Source organism: Pseudophryne corroboree, chromosome 7, assembly GCF_028390025.1.
Source record: "Pseudophryne corroboree isolate aPseCor3 chromosome 7, aPseCor3.hap2, whole genome shotgun sequence".
NCBI classification, from domain to species: domain Eukaryota; kingdom Metazoa; phylum Chordata; class Amphibia; order Anura; family Myobatrachidae; genus Pseudophryne; species Pseudophryne corroboree.
The window spans coordinates 502021846-502044286 of record NC_086450.1 but is presented as its reverse complement, the minus strand read 5'-3'; the positions used below and the strand labels follow the sequence as shown (position 1 = coordinate 502044286).

The 22441-nt window shown below is 49.1% G+C and overlaps 1 protein-coding gene across 1 annotated transcript; it reads left to right on the top strand.

The window, feature by feature from the left end:
- The first annotated feature begins 487 nt into the window (after window positions 1-487).
- TBX6 (T-box transcription factor 6) lies at window positions 488-13759 on the top strand. The gene is made up of 8 exons (XM_063935291.1): window positions 488-1352; window positions 7341-7593; window positions 10170-10437; window positions 11050-11196; window positions 11338-11408; window positions 11698-11765; window positions 12127-12418; window positions 12524-13759. The coding sequence occupies exons 1-8, from the start codon at window positions 1235-1237 to the stop codon at window positions 12867-12869; spliced, it is 1563 nt and encodes a 520-aa protein (XP_063791361.1). The 5' UTR covers window positions 488-1234; the 3' UTR covers window positions 12870-13759.
- The last annotated feature ends 8682 nt before the right edge of the window (window positions 13760-22441 follow it).

Below are 22441 nucleotides of genomic sequence, written 5' to 3'. Positions count from 1 at the left end.
GTAATAACCTTCAATAATTAGTAACTGCTGCATGACGCAGGGCAGGAGCCGAGGACTGCCACCAGCACACACGTAAATATGGCCGGCGTGGGGAAAATCTATAAATACCATCACTTTTCCCATTTTGACAACTCCTTAAACACGGCGAGTCTTCCTGGAAATTAGCGGCCAGTGCAGGGATTGACACGCTCCTAAATTCTCTCTCATTCTTGTCACCATTGCAACAATCTGGCCAGCGTGCCAGGGGTCTCAGCACAGACTGTGTGTGGGGGAGCAGCCAGTCAGGGGTTAAACACGGGCAGTTCAATGTTCGCACCTACCTGTGAAAGAAGTACAAAGAGGAGTTTGGTGTCTGCACCCAGATGTCACCTAGTTGTTTAGGACATCTGCGAGGACCATGTTATCGTTGGGGGGGGGGGGGGGGGGGGGGGGCGTGTAGGTATGAATTTGGGGTAGTGGTTGGGTGTCTCAGTACTGGGGTACGGAGACCTAATGTGTAGAAAGCTGGAACATGTCTGTCTGATAGAGTGCTAGCCCGTAGTGGCTCTCTGGTACATGCAGTGCAGCCGGAGACGCACAGGCAGGCGTTATAATGGCAAGCACAGAATTATGCCTGTATATTAATACATTGTCTTGTGTAACTTTACAGAACATGAGCAAAGTTTATCCTGCAAACATATGTTCTCTCCATATTCCAGAAATAATAATGGAAAGCAGAGTGGAAGCTTGCGAGCAGGGCCCTCCTACCTCTAGGTCTGTTCTTCCAATTGTAAAGCGCAACGGAATTTGCTGCGCTATATAAGAAACTGTTAATAAATAAATGTCGCAAATATATAGCAGGTTCCTATGAGCTTATGGATGCAGATCATTTGTATGACGCGTCCATTACACAGGGACTTGTCCTCTTATCACCCATTCCCGGCCCCCCTCCTGTTTCCCCATCTCCACTCCCTGAATACTGCATTTCCTGACAACTGGTCAAACTGAGGCTCGGAGTGGCCATAAAGACCCTTTAATAAAGTTTAATTCAGTCCTAATGTGTGAAGAGACCTCCCCCAGCTCTTCCCTCTCACCTAGCAGGAGGGTCTTACATCAAAAGGTATAGGATGGGCTTTAAGGATCACTCAATGTGCTGCCCTCATACTAGCTGCTGCCAGTTGGGAAGGGTCTGGGTTATCTTAGATCGTGTTGGCCTGGGACCCTCTAGCAGTTGATGGTGTGACACTGCAGAGCCATGTATCATTCTGATATATTCCAACAATATGGACCATCGTACACGGTGAGACCACCACACGCCCTGCCGCCCACCTACCCTGCAGCCAGTGGGCACCATGAGGCCTACAGATACTCAGGTATGTATGACTTGTGGGGCCTTTCCATTGCATGCCGTCTCCCGTAGTAACTGGACCATCAGCTGGCGATAGCTCTACTAGTCACATAGAAACACTTGTCCCCTTTTTTTTACCTTAGTTCTTAGTAAGGAGATCATTATGTCTGTGCCATTCATGTTCAAATTGCTGTACTGTACTGGCCTCTACTACCTCTGATGGGAGGCTATTCCACTGGTCCACTACTCTTTCTGTGAAGTCATTTTTCCTCAAGTTTCCTTTGAAGCTACTACCCCACTCTGCAGTGTCTGCCCATGTCCTTGTGTTCTAATACTTCTTTTCCGTTGGAGAATGTTTCCCTCCTGGACCTTGTTAAAACCTTGTTATATATGAAACTTTCTATCATGTCCCCCCTTTTCTCTTCCAGCTCAGGACTCTCTAGATAACTGTAGAGGACTGTGAGGTCCTGGCATGTAAGAGGCTATTCTATAATTATGGGGGCTGCACCTGGATGACAAGTGTGTATCTCTGAGGCGATGGTGTATTATAGTGTGTATCTCTGAGGTGCTGGTGTATAATAGTGTGTATCTCTGAGGCGATGGTGTATAATAGTGTGTATCTCTGAGGCGATGGTGTATAATAGTGTGTATCTCTGAGGCGATGGTGTATAATAGTGTGTATCTCTGAGGCGCTGGTGTATAATAGTGTGTATCTCTGAGGCGATGGTGTATAATAGTGTGTATCTCTGAGGCGATGGTGTATAATAGTGTGTATCTCTGAGGCGATGGTGTATAATAGTGTGTATCTCTGAGGCGCTGGTGTATAATAGTGTGTATCTCTGAGGCGATGGTGTATAATAATGTGTATCTCTGAGGCGATGGTGTATAATAGTGTGTATCTCTGAGGCGATGGTGTATAATAGTGTGTATCTCTGAGGCGCTGGTGTATTATAGTGTGTATCTCTGAGGTGCTGGTGTATTATAGTGTGTATCTCTGAGGCGATGGTGTATAATAGTGTGTATCTCTGAGGCGCTGGTGTATAATAGTGTGTATCTCTGAGGTGCTGGTGTATTATAGTGTGTACCTCTGAGGTGCTGGTGTATTATAGTGTGTATCTCTGAGGCGATGGTGTATAATAGTGTGTATCTCTGAGGTGCTGGTGTATAATAGTGTGTATCTCTGAGGTGCTGGTGTATTATAGTGTGTATCTCTGAGGCGATGGTGTATAATAGTGTGTATCTCTGAGGTGCTGGTGTATTATAGTGTGTATCTCTGAGGCGATGGTGTATAATAGTGTGTATCTCTGAGGCGCTGGTGTATAATAGTGTGTATCTCTGAGGTGCTGGTGTATTATAGTGTGTATCTCTGAGGTGCTGGTGTATTATAGTGTGTATCTCTGAGGCGATGGTGTATAATAGTGTGTATCTCTGAGGTGCTGGTGTATTATAGTGTGTATCTCTGAGGCGATGGTGTATAATAGTGTGTACCTCTGAGGTGCTGGTGTATTATAGTGTGTATCTCTGAGGCGCTGGTGTATAATAGTGTGTATCTCTGAGGTGCTGGTGTATAATAGTGTGTATCTCTGAGGTGCTGGTGTATTATAGTGTGTATCTCTGAGGCGATGGTGTATAATAGTGTGTATCTCTGAGGTGCTGGTGTATAATAGTGTGTATCTCTGAGGTGCTGGTGTATTATAGTGTGTATCTCTGAGGCGATGGTGTATAATAGTGTGTATCTCTGAGGTGCTGGTGTATTATAGTGTGTATCTCTGAGGCGATGGTGTATAATAGTGTGTATCTCTGAGGTGCTGGTGTATTATAGTGTGTATCTCTGAGGTGCTGGTGTATTATAGTGTGTATCTCTGAGGTGCTGGTGTATTATAGTGTGTATCTCTGAGGTGCTGGTGTATTATAGTGTGTATCTCTGAGGTGCTGGTGTATTATAGTGTGTATCTCTGAGGTGCTGGTGTATTATAGTGTGTATCTCTGAGGTGCTGGTGTATTATAGTGTGTATCTCTGAGGTGCTGGTGTATTATAGTGTGTATCTCTGAGGTGCTGGTGTATTATAGTGTGTATCTCTGAGGTGCTGGTGTATTATAGTGTGTATCTCTGAGGTGCTGGTGTATTATAGTGTGTATCTCTGAGGTGCTGGTGTATTATAGTGTGTATCTCTGAGGTGCTGGTGTATTATAGTGTGTATCTCTGAGGGACTGGTGTATAATAGTGTGTACTTCTGAGGTACTGGTTTATAATACAGTAGGTGTGTATCTGTGAGGCACTGGTGTATAATAGTGTGTATCTCTGAGGTGCTGGTGTATAATAGTGTATACCTCTGAGGTGCTGGTGTATAATAGTGTGTATCTCTGAGGCGCTGGTGTATAATAGTGTGTATCTGTGAGGCACTGGTGTATAAAAGTATGTATCTGTGAGGCACTGGTGTATAATAGTGTGTATCTCTGAGGTGCTGGTGTATTATAGTGTGTATCTCTGAGGTGCTGGTGTATAATAGTGTATACCTCTGAGGTGCTGGTGTATAATAGTGTGTACCTCTGAGGTACTGGTTTATAATACAGTAGGTGTGTATCTCTGAGGTCCTGGTGTATTATAGTGAGTGTCTCTGAGGCGCTGGTGTATAATAGTGTGTACCTCTGAGGCGCTGGTGTATTATAGTGTATATCTCTGAGGCACTGGTGTATAATAGTGTATACCTCTGAGGCACTGGTGTATAATAGTGTATACCTCTGAGGTGCTGGTGTATAATAGTGTGTATCTCTGAGGTGCTGGTGTATTATAGTGTGTATCTCTGAGGCGCTGGTGTATAATAGTGTGTATCTCTGAGGCACTGGTGTATAATAGTGTGTACCTCTGAGGTACTGGTTTATAATACAGTAGGTGTGTATCTCTGAGGTCCTGGTGTATTATAGTGAGTGTCTCTGAGGCGCTGGTGTATAATAGTGTGTACCTCTGAGGCTCTGGTGTATAATAGTGTGTATCTCTGAGGCGATGGTGTATAATAGTGTGTGTCTCTGAGGCGCTGGTGTATAATAGTGTGTATCTCTGAGGCTCTGGTGTATAATAGTGTATATCTCTGAGGCGCTGCTGTATAATAGTGTGTATCTCTGAGGCGCTGGTGTATAATAGTGTGTACCTCTGAGGCGCTGGTGTATAATAGTGTGTACCTCTGAGGCGCTGCTGTATTATAGTGCGTGTCTCTGAGGTACTGATGTATAATGATTGTGAATCTTAGGAGATCTGACATATATATCGTACCTATAATAATCAGAGGGTTGGTCTAGAACAGTGATGGGCAACAGGCAGCCCTGGGGCCACTTGTGGCCCTTTGCTTACAGCTCCAAGCTCCTGATTCGTTGTCATATTGGTTTGCTATATCGTGTAACACTTGTTTAAGCAACCTGCAGATATTATTACACATAGGTGCCTCTGTCATTGTTTACATTAGTGGTTCCCAAACTCCATCCTCAAGGACTCTCAGCAGTTCATGTTTTCCAGGTCTCCTCACAGAACCGCAAGTGAAATAATTACCTCCACCTGTGGATCTTTTAAAATGTGTCAGTGAGTAACGAATACACCTGGAAAACATGACCTGTTGGGGGTCCTTGAGGATCGAGTTTGGGAACCACTGGTTTACATGTATTGATTTAACTTGGTGCTGATGCGCGGCCCTTTTGAAGACCAGAGGGCCACCCAATGCAGCCCCTGAAGTTTATCAGGGTGGTGATCACTGATCTAGAAGTGGATATTGGGGTGAGAGGTAATTGGGGTGTGTGAGGTGCCACTTCTGTATGATTTGGACACAGCTCAGTATTTAATCATTGTTGAGTGTGTAATGCAGAGGTTCTCAAACTCGGTCCTCAGGACCCCACACAGTGCATGTTTTGCAGGTAACCCAGCAGGTACACAGGTGTATTAATTACTCACTGACACATTTTAAAAGGTCCACAGGTGGAGCTAATTATTTCACTTGCGGTTCTGTGAGGAGACCTGCAAAACATGCACTGTGTGTGCCCCCAAGGACCGAGTTTGAGAACCTCTGGTGTAATGTATCCCGCTGTTACACAGACTCTCCATTGAATGTCACACACAGGCTGACACACATCATGAGGAGGTTGTTTATCTGAAGAGCTGATAGTGAGGTTCTGTCTCTCCTGGAGCTGGCAGGTCCTGATAATGGGGTAGCAGTTGATTTACCGATAGACACAATACCAAAGGTCATAATCCCTACAGCCATTGACTGACAGTCAAAATACCAACATTCATTATACCGGCATGTCCAAAATGCCGACATAGAATACCGACATGTCAAAATGCAGACAGGATTTTTTGCCCCAAAACAGACTTGTTCATGCTTTACCATCCCAGTGACCTGGAAGGGGAATATAATAGTGTGCCAAGCGCAGTGAGCCATGCGAGGGGACGCGGTACACTTACATAGTGTCCATGTCGACCTATGTCCACATTGACGCCAAAACCCCCCAGAAAAACTCATGTCGGTATTTTGAAATGTCGATATTTCAAATGCCGGTATTCTAACTATGTCGGCATAATGAATGTCGATATTTTGACTGTGTCGGTATTGTGTCCGTAGGTTAATCATACCGAACCCCTGATAATGTTGTGTTCCAGGTGTGTTTGTCAGGTTCTGGGTCTGTGAGGTTCTGTGCACCTGGGTCGATGAGGTACTGGAATATCTGATACTATGAGGTACTAATGTGCTCCGGGTCTGTCAGGTTCTGATGTATCTGGGTCTAAGATGTATTGATGTGCCCTGGGTCTGTGAGGTACTGATTCCCTGGATCTATGAGGTACTGATGTATCAGAGTCTGTGAGGTTCTGGTGCACCTGGGTCTATGAGGTACGGATGTCCCCTGGGTCTGTAAGGTTCTGGTGTATTTGGTACTGTGAGGTTCTGGTGCACCTGGGTCTATGAGGTACGGATGTCCCCTGGGTCTGTAAGGTTCTGGTGTATTTGGTACTGTGAGGTTCTGGTGCACCTGGGTGTATGAGGTACTGGAATGTGCTCTGGGTCTGTAAGGTTCTGGAGTATCTGGGTCTGAGAGGTATTGATGTCCCCTGGGTCTGTAAGGATCTGGATCTATGAGGTACTGGTGTTCCTGGGTCTTTGAAGTACTGATGTACCCTGGATCTGTGAGGTTCTGGTGCCCCTTGGGTCTGTGAGGTAATTATGTTTCCTGTTCTATGAGATACTGGTGTACCTGGGTCTTTGAGGCACTGGTGCACATGGGTCTATGAGGTACTGATGTTTCCTGGGTCTATGAGGTACTGATGTGCCCTGAGTCTGGGAGGTACTGCTGTATCTTGGTGTGTGAGGCACTGGTGCACATGGGTCTATGAGGTACTGATGTGCCCTGAGTCAGGGAGGTACTGCTGTATCTGGGTGTGTGAGGCACTGGTGTACATGGGTTTATGAGGTACTGATGTGCCCTGAGTCTGGGAGGTACTACTGTATCTGGGTGTGTGAGGTACTGATGTTCCCTGGGTCTATGAGGTACTGATGTATCTGGGTTTGGGATTTTGGCATATTTGTAAGGTTATGGTACCAAACTCAGGAACTGGGATATGTGGAAATCCTGTTGTATTTTTGAACCTTTCATATTTGAGGCTCTGGTGTTCCTGATTGTGTGAGCCGGGCTGTGTTATGGATATGTAATACAGTTGTGGTGTGTTTGTGGCATCTGTACTCCTGGTCTGTGTTAGATTTATTTGGGAAGAAGAGGGAATCCACCCATCTCGTTACCATAACTCCCTGCAGGGTTCCAATTAGCAGGACATGGCAGCCATTTAGCACCTACTTGTCAACCAGACCAGCTTGTGGCTGACTTGAGGCCTGTGAGAACAGCCGGCACTAGCAGGATGACACGCAGGCCTGGCCTGACATGTTTCCTGCATACGTGTATGTATGTATGTATGTATGTATGTATGATGCGCACTAGATCCTATGCTGTTACTTTCTGATTTGTCTCCTCATTACAGAATTGGACGTTGCCCCCAGTCAGAGGTATGATGGCCTGTTTACAACGCTCGATCCTTCCCAGAGGATCCTGGGAGCAGCCCCCCTCACACCTCTCTCATTGCCTCCCGGTCCAGCTCTGGGGTTTGGCCAGCCGCAATCCATGTGTGAAGCACCTCGACTTCCCGGGAACGTCAAGATGACGCTGGAGAACAAGGATCTGTGGAAACAATTCCACGCCATAGGCACAGAAATGATCATCACTAAATCCGGGAGGTGAGAAAATGGCAGCGGGGGTCTTACAGGGGGAACAGAGCAGGAACTCCGCAGTGTCAGTAGTGCTTAGTGAATAGATAGACAAGAGTAAATCTTTATGGCAGGATAGGGCAACACGGGGGCAGACACGGCATGCTGGGATTTGTAGTTAACAGCTAGAGACCCACAGCTCGCTGTGGATGAGGTATGGGAAAGGAAAGTGCAGGTACATGACAACACAAGCCCAGGAAAAGTATCCTGTATTGTTTCTCCATGGTTTAAGAAGGTGCTAGAAGCGTAAGACATGTAACCAATCAGCAATGATGTATCACCCAGCACCCATACACATTTCAGCTTTCCTAAAAGCTGATTGGTTACCGACGGCTAAGGTACAGAATAGCCCTATGACCTATGCAGTTTAAGGTGCGAGTTGCGGCCTCCATGGGACGTGTTTTCCCAGCACATCCCACAGAGGCTCGATCATTTTGAGATCTGGAAAGTATGGAGACCAAGTGAGCACCTTGAACTCTCTGTCATGTTCCTCAAACCATTCCATTAGCAGTATGGCCAAGCGCATTATCCTGCTGGAAGAGGCCACTACCATCAGGGAATACCACTGCCGCTAAGGGGTGTACTTGGTCTGCAACAATGTTTAGGTAGATGATACATGTCAAAGTAGCAACCATATGAATGGCAGGGAATACATACGATATACTGGCTGTTGGGATGACAGCTGCCAGTATCCCGACAGTGGCATCCTGGCAGCCGGCATACCAGCTTCGCTGCACTCGTCACGCCTCGGGCCCGTGGACCCACCACCCGAGTGGGAATACAGGGCGGTAGTGGGGATTCCAACGACTGCCGGCATTTAGCCACCTGTCGGGATTCCGTCGTTGGATCCTGGATGCTGGGATCCTGACAGGCGGTATATTAACCGCAGACCGAATGGCAGGGCACAAGGTTTCCCTGCAGAATATTGCCCAGTGCATCACACTGCCTCCGCCGGCTTGCCTTCTTTCCATAGTGCCTCCTGGTGCCATCTCTTCCCCAGGAAAATGCTGCACTCGCAGACGGATGTCTACATGATGTAAAAAAGAATGATTCATCAGACCAGGCCACCTTCTTCCATTGCTCCATGGTCCAGTTCTGACGCTCACATGCCCGTTGTAGGTGCTTTTGGCGGTGGACAGAGGTCAGCATGGGCACTCTGACCGGTCCGGGGCGGCTACACAACCCCATACTCAAGCTGTGATGCACTGTGTGTTCGGACTCCTTTCCATCGCAGCCAGCATTAACTTCATCAGCCGTCTGAGCTACAGTAGCGCTTCTGTGGGATAGGACTGGACGGGATAGCTTCCACTCCTCACATGCCTCAATGTTCTGACCCAGTCATCTAACCATCACAATCTGGCCCATGTCAAAGTCTTTAAACCTCGGCACTCATGAATTATACAGGTTCTGTGGCTGGCTGACTTCATGCCTGCATTCCACCTGGTTTTGATCAGCCACAGAACCTGTGTAATCCATGATCGTCCCTGTTGAAAGAGATACTATGGTAAGCCTACTCTTAAGGCATTTTATACTGTTTTGATTTTACATATACTGTATATACATAAGCTTACCATACTATCCCTTTAATCAGGGACGATTATGGCTTACACAGGTTCTGTGGCTGATCAAAACCAGGTAGAATGCAGGCATGAAGTCAGCCAGCCACAGAACCTGTGTAATGCATGAGTGTCTCAGTTTAAAGGGATAGTATGTACAGTCTTAAAATCATCAGTGAATGGCCTGATACCTCTGTGTATCTCAAGATGCCCTCAGTTTCATCAGGTTCTGCCCAAGACGGCTCCCTACATATGTGGGCAACCTAGGAATGGAGCCCAATGCGTGGTGCTCTGGCCGAATGGCTGGAATGATCTATGTGCGGCCAGCGTAATTCATTATTATCTTATTCATTATATACCTCCCAACATTTTAAAGTAACAACATTGGGACAAAATAAGGCCTTGCACACAAACCCCACCCCAATCTGTGTAGCCACACCCATATTCACTTAAAGGCACACCCATTGTCCCATAAATCCCACCCCTTTTAGGACCTTAAAATTGGAACAATTTAGAGGTAACAAGCATTTGTGTTTATGATGTTCAGTTATAGGGTTATTATCATGGTGGTGACTTTGCCGAAAGGACCTTTCCCGTCAGGCGCTGGGTCAACGTCATTGTCTATTGGGAATAGTAACCAGGCCTCTGAAAATCAGACAGCCTCTTGGGTAGTCTTATATAAATTTCCTATAGAAACAGGTGCAAGCACAGTCAGTTATATCACTGAAAGCATAACTGACACGCTGTGCTTTGTCTATTTCACCTTTTTCTCCTAGCTAAGCATCGCTATAATGACATTGTAAGAGCCCTAGGAGGGCATTAGCTGTTTGCGATGGGGGTGGGATAAAATGCTCCCTTACGTTTACTTTATTTGAACCCCTCCCCATCTCATACCAGTGCCTCCAATCTCTCTATCTGCCTGGTTCCTCTTACAGTTTGCTTTCTCTTCTGCACTTAACCTCCTCGCTCTCTTATTTGTGTCCCTTCCAGGAGGATGTTCCCTCAGTGTAAGATCAGCGTGACTGGGCTGGAGCCGGACGGGAAGTATGTCCTCCTAGCTGACATCCTACCAGTGGACAACTCCCGCTACAAGTGGCAGGAAGACCACTGGGAGCCCAGTGGGAGAGCAGAGCCGCGGCTGCCCGAGAGAGTTTACATCCACCCGGATTCTCCCGCCCCTGGATCCCACTGGATGAAGCAGCCAATTTCCTTCCACAAGATCAAGCTCACCAACAACACCCTGGACCAGTTGGGACATGTAAGCCACGAGAGGCAGCGAATGGTCCGCAGCTGTACGGGTTGTGCCAAACCAAAAAGTTTTTGTTTTGTTTCCAATATGCTTTGTTGTGGGATGTGTTGGATGCGTGGAGCTACAAGTGTACAATTGTTTTTGGATGCATCTAAGGAATAGGAATCCTGCAGCATTTATTATATATATGTGCTCACGGCTGCATATACAATTGCCACAATAGGACATTATGAAGTTTGCACCTTGAGATAACTTTTATTTACTTGCTTATTCGCGCACTCCTGCAACTTTTACAAAATATAGATTTATCTTACTAATTCATCATTGCATATGACGCTGCTGCTTCTGCGCTGTGTATACGTCTAGAGATCAGCATTGTGCTTGCCTTCACTAGCAACAAAATGACTGATGATATAAAGGCCTGGCTTCAGGGCACAGGCATTCTTTAAAGTCACTGACTTGTACGGTATATAAACATCCCCAACTGTAACGGATCTTTGTGCTCGCATCCATGAACCAATGGGGCTGACGCTAGTAAAATCATGGGAAGAGAGTTAGGTGGGGACAAGATGGCTGCCGTGCTAGTGAGCTAGTCAGCTGACCTGTACTCTTTTCCCGCAGATCATCCTGCACTCCATGCACCGATACCAGCCGCGATTCCACATCGTTCGAGCCCAGGATGTGTTCAGCCGAAGATGGGGGGGCTGCTCGTCCTTCACCTTCCCCGAGACCATGTTCCTTACTGTCACAGCCTACCAGAATGAGAAGGTCGGACGAATGGGGAAATTTGGCTCCACTGTACGCCGCTGTAGTGAGGCGTTGTCAGGCAGCTTGTAGGAATGGGAGCAGGGTCTCGTGGATGAAGGCCTACATATTTTTATAGGATTTCTTTTATTTACTTGTTTGCAGATAACGCAGCTCAAGATCCAGACAAACCCATTTGCAAAAGGTTTTCGGGAGGACGGGCTGAAGAATAAGAGGTTAGTAGGGTGCGCAGTGTATACATTCATGTCTGTGGACCCGTATTTGGGGTGAGAGGTCCCATTGCATCTGAGGCCACTGTACCCTGGGGCGCATCTGTAAGACAAAGTGAACGGATGGGGATAACGCCCCGTTTATCACCTTATCCAAACCACTCTCGTCTGTCTCAGCCCCCAAATACGCCAAGATCCTGCACTTTGGGCGGCAGCGGATTGCGTTCAATACGTGTTTTATGCGCTGTACTTATTATTATAATAGTGATAACACAGCTGTGTGCTTTTTTTGTAGAGATCGCCCCATGCGGGTGAAGAGGAAACTGATCAATGTAGAAGAGGAAGAAGAGACCTTTACTCCACGTAGGTTGCCAGTACTCTCTGCCAATATGCCACCTTCATTCTATAGGGGGCTGTGTTAACTCCCATGGCACCCAAGAAGGGGCAGCATTCTTACTACTCCGGCAGGCCCTATGCCAGCTGCCATGCGTGCCAATGACTGCAGAGAGGTGTATGTATAGTGCAATAATTCCTGCCAGCTGTGGGACAGCTTTACACCATCTCAGTAACACATGAATTACTGCCATGCAGCACATGTTGGTACTTGTAGTTCCCCAACAGCTGGTGACTCAAAGGTTGCCAAAGCACAGAGTACATCATAGGTATTTTAGTCCGTGCAAATGTTAATTGTTCCTTTCTCCCCATTTGCTATCCCCTCTCCTAGCGGAATGTAAGAGACCCCTGTATTCAGGACCCTGTGATTCCACTCTGGATCTAGGAGGAGGTCTGGGTATCCCATTACCCAGCCCGGATTGTTCTTTCCATCCCATAACACCCCCAGACCCAACGCCACCCTCCTCTGAAGCCACTGACCCACCCACTCTGCCGATGACAGCAAATCAGGACCAGGGGGATACCATAGAGATGAACCCCCAAACTACAGAGACTTACCTGCAGCCTGAGAGCCAGCCCTACCCTGAGCTACAATCCTCCAGAGAGGACGCAATGTACACTTGGTGAGTATCTGTGTATGGGCTGTCAGTGCAGTATTATAGTGCTGTTTAATCTGCTATGTTTATGTATAGAGGAAACAAGTATCTCAGTCCTCTTCTCTCTATCAGCAGTGCACCCGAACCAGCTGTTTCGCAGGGCCCGGGGCCCCGTCGTCCACCCACGCTACAGCGCTTCCCACCACCATTTCAGGTGCCCCACGAAGCCACTCAGCTCTATGACAGCCAAGCAGACTACAGGCTTTACAGCCAGGACCTAGGCTGTGCGGGCAATTATGGCCCAGGATCCTGCGCCCTCACCCCGTCTGGCCGCGAGGAGGAAGGGGGTGGCCGAGGTTACCCCAAGAACTCAGACATCCGCTTTCAACACTTTCTCTCCAATTCCGGGCCCAAGCTGGGGTTGCCATTTTCCGGTGCTCAGCTGCAACGTCTCTACACAGGGGGAGGCTGGATGTGAGAGCGACGCTCTGCAGAGACTGCGCCTAGGGAGCCCTGACCGGGACCTAGCGGAAGAGAACTCCTCCTAGATCAGCGATTATAGTCTGCACGCAGCGGGTGTGAGCTGAGTGTGCAGCGATTGGACACACCATGGGAGCCGAACAATGACTCTGCCAACCGTTGTGCCACAGCGCGATCCCCTTCACCCTTTCCATGTGTGTACACCGCAGCTGCCTGGCCTGTTGGCGCTGGGCAGAGTCTGTTTTGATTGCTAGCTTAGCTGTGCCTAAGACACAGACAATATTGAACTCAATCTGACAGAGCTGGGGGTGGGGAGCTTGTGTTTGAAAGTTATGTTACGTATTATCGCACATTTTCAGCCAATGTGGAGGTGGTGGCTGTATAAATCTTACAGCAGTCATGGGAATTGCTAGAACCCAGTAACAGAAGGACTGAATAGCACAAAGAGGGTAACTGCAATACTTGGTGTAAAGCGTCAGTACAAGACCCGCCGTCACCACATTGGTGGGAACGAAGAATTCCAAGGGACTGGTTTTATTTTCCTGCCCATAGCCACCATCTATATTACTGGCTGTAATTAGCAGCCGCCCAAGAGAACATTTTCCGGGTGCGAGATGAGGACACACAGAGAAGGGCAAAATCCAGCTCTGCCATCAACCTTTGTGTTATTCACCCTGTCTTTGCATTAAACTGTTTGATGTGTGTGTTTCTATGCGTGTGCACGTACACTATATAGGTCTGCTGCATTCTTGGAAGAAAGCGACAAGTCTTGAAAGCAGCGGTCCTTACAGTGGGGTACACAAGGATTTATCTGTCTGGTGGAAACAGAACTCTGGCAATGTATGGGAACAGATGACAATCATCCATTTGCTCCCAAACACTGGAAACCAAACCATGGTCGTTCAGACAAATCAGTTAAATCTGTTTGATTTAACAAATTTATCTAAACAATCTTTTTTGTCCTTTTTCCAGCATTTGGGAGCAAATCGTTAACTGTCATCGGCTCCCATACATTGCCAGAACTTTGCTCCCACCAGACAGATTAATCATCAGGTGTGTACCCAGCGTTAGGCACACAAACAGGCCAGGGTTTAGGGATTCCATGCTTGAGCATACCTGACTTAATCAGTCTCTCAGTCAATTTGATTCAATCATGGAAATCCTTAAAACCGGTCCTGCTGTAACCTTTTCAACACTTCTGACAGCAAGAACGCTTCTAAACCAGTTTTGGCAATCTATAGCTACTCTGGAACTACAAGTAGCAGCATCCCCAGGCAGCCCTATACAGATACTTGCGGCCCCATCCCTAGAAAGGCATAAGACACCTAACACTGACCCAGAGGGATAGAAGTAGCAGTGAGGCTGCAGCTGCATTCTCATTAGTATTATCCTGTCTGCACCTGCACCCCCTCCACAAACCTCAGACACCATTTGTCCTCCACTCCCCCCCCAATCCCCTTTCATCCCAGTGTCTCGTTTCACACCTCCCCATCCGCTAACATCTGCTCTGCCAGCCCCAGTACACAGGAAGATGTAAATGTACCATCCTCACCTACAGGAACTTCTATTAATTCACTTGTAAAACATTTTACAAAACACTGATCAGTTCCTTCAGCAGCCTGCAGGGGGAGTACACTCTGAGATACCCAGATGACTTGCTTGGATCACAAACCAGTTCATTACAGATACCTCATAAGGGGACAGTCCCTGCAGATGGGAATGAGCCCAGTTACACAGATGAAGAGACAGAACAATGGGGATAGTGGAAGAAGGAAGAGCGAGATTATCCGCCATAAGCTACATTATCTATGGTGCCAATATCTCCCTATTAGTAGCTTTCCCCCCCCCCCCCCCTCCCCCCCTCCCCCCTCCCCCATCCCGAACAGGATTGCTCACGACTGTATTATATTACTATCCCCTCTTTTTTACCACCTTTATTTTCTTACCACATTTCTGCCATTTGTTACTTTGTTAATATTATCTATAAAATGAATAAAATGTCATTTGTTTCATAAAGAATTGCCTCATGTCAATGTTCAAAAGAACGAATGCTTAGTAGGGGGTACGGTCTGTGCCGCTCCTCTACACAGAGGTCATTACAGAAGTCATCTAGTGCATTGTGCAGCCACTGTGGGTTGGAAGGAGAATCCAGAAGCCGCTTGGGGATGGGGACAATGACAATGTAAGAACAGAATCACCGCTTGGCCACAGGTTGGCTAGATGAGCCATAGTGGGAAAAATGAGAGTACATAGTCCAACAAAAAGTATAAATCTACCAAAAATATTTATTCCACCATTGAGGCACTATGAGCTGATAGCATCTCATAGGCTTATGAGAAAGTATTATGCGTTTCACGGGTCACTGGCCATTTCCTCAGCTAGCGACATGAGCTGACAAGAGCGCCAGAAGTAGAGAGCCGGCAGTTTTCAGTTTATTACAGACAACCTGCTACACTTCATTCCTTTCCTACAAAATGATTAAATGTAAGAGCAGCACAGCGATGACACGTGGGGAGCAGCTACCGTAACCGCGCACAGCGGTGTGACATGTAGGGTGCAGCTAATTGTAACCGCGCACAGCAGTGACACGTGGGATGCAGCTAACTGTAACCGCAGTGACACATGGGGTGCAGCTAATTGTAACCGCGCACAGCAGTGACATGGGGTGCAGCTAACTGTAACCGCAGTGACACATGGGGTGCAGCTAATTGTAACCGCGCACAGCAGTGACATGGGGTGCAGCTAACTGTAACCGCAGTGACACATGGGGTGCAGCTAATTGTAACCGCGCACAGCAGTGACACGTGGGATGCAGCTAACTGTAACCGCAGTGACACATGGGGTGCAGCTAATTGTAACCGCGCACAGCAGTGACATGGGGTGCAGCTAACTGTAACCGCAGTGACACATGGGGTGCAGCTAATTGTAACCGCGCACAGCAGTGACATGGGGTGCAGCTAATTGTAACCGCACACAGCAGTGACATGTGGGGTGCAGCTAATTGTAACCACAGTGACACATGGGGTGCAGCTAATTGTAACCGCGCACAGCGGTGACACGTGGGGTGCAGCTAATTGTAACCGCAGTGACACATGGGGTGCAGCTAATTGTAACCGCGCACAGCGGTGACATGTGGGGTGCAGCTAATTGTAACCGCGCACAGCGGTGACATGTGGGGTGCAGCTAATTGTAACCGCAGTGACACATGGGGTGCAGCTAATTGTAACCGCGCACAGCAGTGTGACACGTGGGGTGTATTTAATTGCAACCGCGCACAGTGACGTGACACATGGGGTGCAGCTAATTGTAACAGCAGTGAAACATGGGGTGCAGCTAATTGTAACCGCGCACAGCGGCGTGACATGGGGTGCAGCTAATTGTAACCGCAGTGACACATGGGGTGCAGCTAATTGTGACCGCGCACATCGGTGACACGTGGGGAGCAGCCAATTGTGACCACGCACAGCGGTGACACGTGGGGTGCAGCTACCGTAACCGCGCACAGCGGTGTGACACGTGGGGTGCAGCTACCATAACCGCGCACAGCGGTGTGACACGTGGGGTGCAGCTACCATAACCGCGCACAGCGGTGTGACACGTGGGGTGCAGCTACCATAACCGCGCACAGCGGTGTGACACGTGGGGTGCAGCTACCATAACCGCGCACAGCGGTGTGACACGTGGGGTGCAGCTACCGTAACCGCGCACAGCGGTGTGACACGTGGGGTGCAGTTACCATAACCGCGCACAGCGGTGACACGTGGGGTGCAGCCAATTGTAACCGCAGTGACACATGGGGTGCAGCTAATTGTAACCGTGCACAAATGTGACGTGGGGTGCAGCTAATTGTAACCACGCCCAGCGGTGACACGTGGGGTGCAGCTAATTGTAACCGCGCACAGCGGCGTGACACATGGGGTGCAACTAATTGTAACCGCAGTGACACATGGGGTGCAGCTAATTGTAACCGCGTACAGCTGTGATGTGACACGTGGGGTGCAGCTAATTGTAACCACGCACAGCGGTGACACGTGGGGTGCAGCTAATTGTAACCGCACACAGCAGTGACACGTGGGGTGCAGCTAATTGTAACTGCAGTGACACGTGGGGTGCAGCTAATTGTAACCGCGCACAGCTGTGACATGTGGGACGCAGCTAATTGTAACCGCGCACAGCTGTGACATGTGGGACGCAGCTAATTGTAACCGCGCACAGCTGTGACGTGGGGTGCAGCTAATTGTAACCGCGCACAGCGGTGACATGTGGGACGCAGCTAATTGTAACCACGCACAGCGGTGACATGTGGGACGCAGCTAATTGTAACCACGCACAGCTGTGACATGTGGAACGCAGCTAATTGTAACCACGCACAGCTGTGACATGTGGAACGCAGCTAATTGTAACCACGCACAGCGGTGAAACGTGGGGTGCAGCTAATTGTAACCGCGCACAGCTGTGACGTGGGACGCAGCTAATTGTAACCACGCACAGCTGTGACGTGGGGTGCAGCTAATTGTAACCGCGCACAGCTGTGACGTGGGATGCAGCTAATTGTAACCACGCACAGCGGTGACACGTGGGGTGCAGCTAATTGTAACCGCGCACAGCTGACACGTGGGGTGCAGCTAATTGTAACCGCGAACAGCTGTGACATGTGGGACGCAGCTAATTGTAACCGCGCACAGCGGTGACATGTGGGACGCAGCTAATTGTAACCACGCACAGCGGTGACATGTGGGGTGCAGCTAATTGTAACCGCGCACAGCGGCGTGACACATGGGGTGCAGCTAATTGTAACTGCCTACAGCGGTGACACGTGGGGTGCAGCTAATTGTAACCGCAGTGACACGTGGGGTGCAGCTACCGTAACCGCGCACAGCGGTGTGACACGTGGGGTGCAGCTACCGTAACCGCGCACAGCGGTGACACGTGGGGAGCAGCCAATTGTAACCGTGCACAAATGTGACGTGGGGTGCAGCTAATTGTAACCACGCCCAGCGGTGACACGTGGGGTGCAGCTAATTGTAACCGCGCACAGCGGCGTGACACATGGGGTGCAGCTAATTGTAACCGCAGTGACACATGGGGTGCAGCTAATTGTAACCGCGTACAGCAGTGACACGTGGGGTGCAGCTAATTGTAACCGCAGTGACACATGGGGTGCAGCTAATTGTAACCGCGCACAGCTGTGACGTGGGGTGCAGCTAATTGTAACCGCGCACAGCTGTGACGTGGGGTGCAGCTAATTGTAACCACGCACATCGGTGACACGTGGGGTGCAGCTAATTGTAACCGCGCACAGCTGTGACACGTGGGACGCAGCTAATTGTAACCACGCACAGCTGTGACGTGGGGTGTAGCTAATTGTAACCGCGCACAGCTGTGACGTGGGGTGCAGCTAATTGTAACCGTGCACAGCTGTGACATGTGGAACGCAGCTAATTGTAACCACGCACAGCGGTGACATGTGGGACGCAGCTAATTGTAACCGCGAACAGCTGTGACATGTGGGACGCAGCTAATTGTAACCGCACACAGCGGTGACATGTGGGACGCAGCTAATTGTAACCACGCACAGCGGTGACATGTGGGGTGCAGCTAATTGTAACCGCGCACAGCTGTGACATGTGGGACGCAGCTAATTGTAACCACGCACAGCTGTGACGTGGGGTGCAGCTAATTGTAACCACGCACAGCTGTGACATGGGATGCAGCTAATTGTAACCACGCACAGCGGTGACACGTGGGGTGCAGCTAATTGTAACCGCGCACAGCTGTGACATGTGGGGTGCAGCTAATTGTAACCGCGCACAGCTGTGACGTGGGGTGCAGCTAATTGTAACCGCGAACAGCTGTGACATGTGGGACGCAGCTAATTGTAACCGCGCACAGCGGTGACATGTGGGACGCAGCTAATTGTATCCACGCGCAGCGGTGACATGTGGGGTGCAGCTAATTGTAACCGCGCACAGCGGTGACATGTGGGACGCAGCTAATTGTAACCACGCACAGCGGTGACACGTGGGGTGCAGCTAATTGTATCCACGCACAGCGGTGACATGTGGGGTGCAGCTAATTGTAACCGCGCACAGCGGTGACATGTGGGACGCAGCTAATTGTAACCGCGCACAGCTGTGACGTGGGGTGCAGCTAATTGTAACCACGCACATCGGTGACACGTGGGGTGCAGCTAATTGTAACCGCGCACAGCTGTGACACGTGGGACGCAGCTAATTGTAACCACGCACAGCTGTGACGTGCGGTGTAGCTAATTGTAACCGCGCACAGCTGTGACGTGGGGTGCAGCTAATTGTAACCGTGCACAGCTGTGACATGTGGAACGCAGCTAATTGTAACCACGCACAGCGGTGACATGTGGGACGCAGCTAAATGGAACCACGCACAGCTGTGACGTGGGGTGCAGCTAATTGTAACCGCGCACAGCTGTGACGTGGGGTGCAGCTAATTGTAACCGCGCACAGCTGTGACACGTGGGGTGCAGCTAATTGTAACCGCGCACAGCTGTGACGTGAGGTGCAGCTAATTGTAACCGCGAAGAGCTGTGACATGTGGGACGCAGCTAATTGTAACCGCACACAGCGGTGACATGTGGGACGCAGCTAATTGTAACCACGCACAGCGGTGACATGTGGGGTGCAGCTAATTGTAACCGCGCACAGCTGTGACATGTGGGACGCAGCTAATTGTAACCACGCACAGCTGTAACGTGGGGTGCAGCTAATTGTAACCACGCACAGCTGTGACATGGGATGCAGCTAATTGTAACCACGCACAGCTGTGACATGTGGGGTGCAGCTAATTGTAACCGCGCACAGCTGTGACGTGGTGTGCAGCTAATTGTAACCGCGAACAGCTGTGACATGTGGGACGCAGCTAATTGTAACCGCGCACAGCGGTGACATGTGGGACGCAGCTAATTGTATCCACGCACAGCGGTGACATGTGGGGTGCAGCTAATTGTAACCGCGCACAGCGGTGACATGTGGGACGCAGCTAATTGTAACCACGCACAGCGGTGACACGTGGGGTGCAGCTAATTGTATCCACGCACAGCGGTGACATGTGGGGTGCAGCTAATTGTAACCGCGCACAGCGGTGACATGTGGGGTGCAGCTAATTGTAACCGCGCACAGCGGTGACACGTGGGGTGCAGCTAATTGTATCCACGCACAGCAGTGACACGTGGGGTGCAGCTAATTGTAACCGCAGTGACACATGGGGTGCAGCTAATTGTAACCATGGTAACACGTGGGGTGCAGCTAATTGTAACCGCGATAGTTACGGAAGTCAAACTTTTGCAATTGAGAATTGAAAAAAAAAAATAAGAATTTACTTACCGATAATTCTATTTCTCGGAGTCCGTAGTGGATGCTGGGGTTCCTGAAAGGACCATGGGGAATAGCGGCTCCGCAGGAGACAGGGCACAAAAAAGTAAAGCTTTTACCAGATCAGGTGGTGTGCACTGGCTCCTCCCCCTATGACCCTCCTCCAGACTCCAGTTAGGTACTGTGCCCGGACGAGCGTACACAATAAGGGAGGCAATTTGAATCCCGGGTAAGACTCATACCAGCCACACCAATCACACCGTACAACTTGTGATCTAAACCCAGTTAACAGTATGATAACAGAAAGAGCCTCTTAAAGATGGCTCCTTAACAATATAACCCGAATTTGTTAACAATAACTATGTACAGTATTGCAGATAATCCGCACTTGGGATGGGCGCCCAGCATCCACTACGGACTCCGAGAAATAGAATTATCGGTAAGTAAATTCTTATTTTCTCTATCGTCCTAAGTGGATGCTGGGGTTCCTGAAAGGACCATGGGGATTATACCAAAGCTCCCAAACGGGCGGGAGAGTGCGGATGACTCTGCAGCACCGAATGAGAGAATTCCAAGTCCTCTTTTGCCAGGGTATCAAATTTGTAGAATTTTACAAACGTGTTTTCCCCCGACCACGTAGCTGCTCGGCAGAATTGTAATGCCGAGACCCCTCGGGCAGCCGCCCAAGATGAGCCCACCTTCCTTGTGGAATGGGCCTTAACAGATTTAGGCTGTGGCAGGCCTGCCACAGAATGAGCAAGTTGAATTGTGTTACAAATCCAACGAGCAATCGTCTGCTTAGAAGCAGGGGCACCCAACTTGTTGGGTGCATATAGTATCAACAGCGAGTCAGATTTTCTGACTTCAGCCGTCCTTGAAATGCATATTTTTAAGGCTCTGACAACGTCCAACAACTTGGAGTCCTCCAAGTCGCCAGTGGCCGCAGGCACCACAATAGGTTGGTTCAGGTGAAACGCTGATACCACCTTAGGGAGAAAATGCGGACGAGTCCTCAGTTCTGCCCTATCCGAATGGAAGATTAGATAAGGCTTTTATAAGATAAAGCCGCCAATTCAGATACTCTCCTGGCGGAAGCCAGGGCCAGTAACATAGTCACTTTCCATGTGAGATATTTAAAATCCACCTTTTTCAATGGTTCAAACCAATGGGATTTGAGGAAATCTAAAACTACATTTAGATCCCACGGTGCCACCGGAGGCACCACAGGAGGCTGTATATGCAGTACTCCTTTAACAAAAGTCTGTACCTCAGGAACTGAGGCCAATTCTTTTTGGAAGAATATTGACAGGGCCGAAATTTGAACCTTAATAGATCTCAATTTGAGACCCATAGACAATCCTGATTGTAGGAAATGTAGGAAACGACCCAGTTGAAATTCCTCCGTCGGAACACTCCGATCCTCGCACCACGCGACATATTTTCGCCAAATGCGGTGATAATGTTTCGCGGTGACTTCCTTCCTTGCCTTAATCAAGGTAGGAATGACTTCTTCTGGAATGCCTTTCCCTTTTAGGATCTGGCGTTCAACCGCCATGCCGTCAAACGCAGCCGCGGTAAGTCTTGAAAGAGACAGGGACCCTGTTGTAGCAGGTCCCTTCTCAGAAGTAGAGGGCACGAGTCGTCCGTGACCAACTCTTGAAGTTCCGGGTACCAAGTCCTTCTTGGTCAATCCGGAGCCACTAGTATTGTTCTTACTCCTCTTCACCGTATAATCTTCAATACCTTTGGTATGAGAGGCAGAGGAGGAAACACATATACTGATTTGTACACCCAAGGTGTTACCAGTGCGTCCACAGCTATTGCCTGTGGATCTCTTGACCTGGCGCAATACTTGTCCAGTTTCTTGTTGAGGCGAGACGCCATCATGTCTACCATTGGTCTCTCCCAACAGTTTATTAGCATGTGGAAGAGTTCTGGATGAAGACCCCACTCTCCCGGGTGAATATCGTGTCTGCTGAGGAAGTCTGCTTCCCAGTTGTCCACGCCCGGGAAGAACACTGCTGACAGTGCTATTACGTGATTCTCCGCCCAGCGAAGAATCTTGGCAGCTTCTGCCATTGCACTCCTGCTTCTTGTGCCGCCCTGTCTGTTTACATGGGCGACCGCCGTGATGTTGTCCGACTGAATCAACACCGGTTTTCCTTGCAGGAGTGGTTCCGCCTGGCTTAGAGCATTTTAGATTGCTCTTAGTACCAGAATGTTT

Bases quoted from the DNA above. Each gene is read 5' to 3' on its own strand.
- TBX6 (XM_063935291.1), top strand. From the start codon at position 1,235: ATGTATCATTCTGATATATTCCAACAATATGGACCATCGTACACGGTG. The intron at 1,353-7,340 runs GTATGTATGACT...TCCTCATTACAG, and splicing joins TGAGGCCTACAGATACTCAG to AATTGGACGTTGCCCCCAGT. The intron at 10,438-11,049 runs GTAAGCCACGAG...CTTTTCCCGCAG, and splicing joins CCCTGGACCAGTTGGGACAT to ATCATCCTGCACTCCATGCA.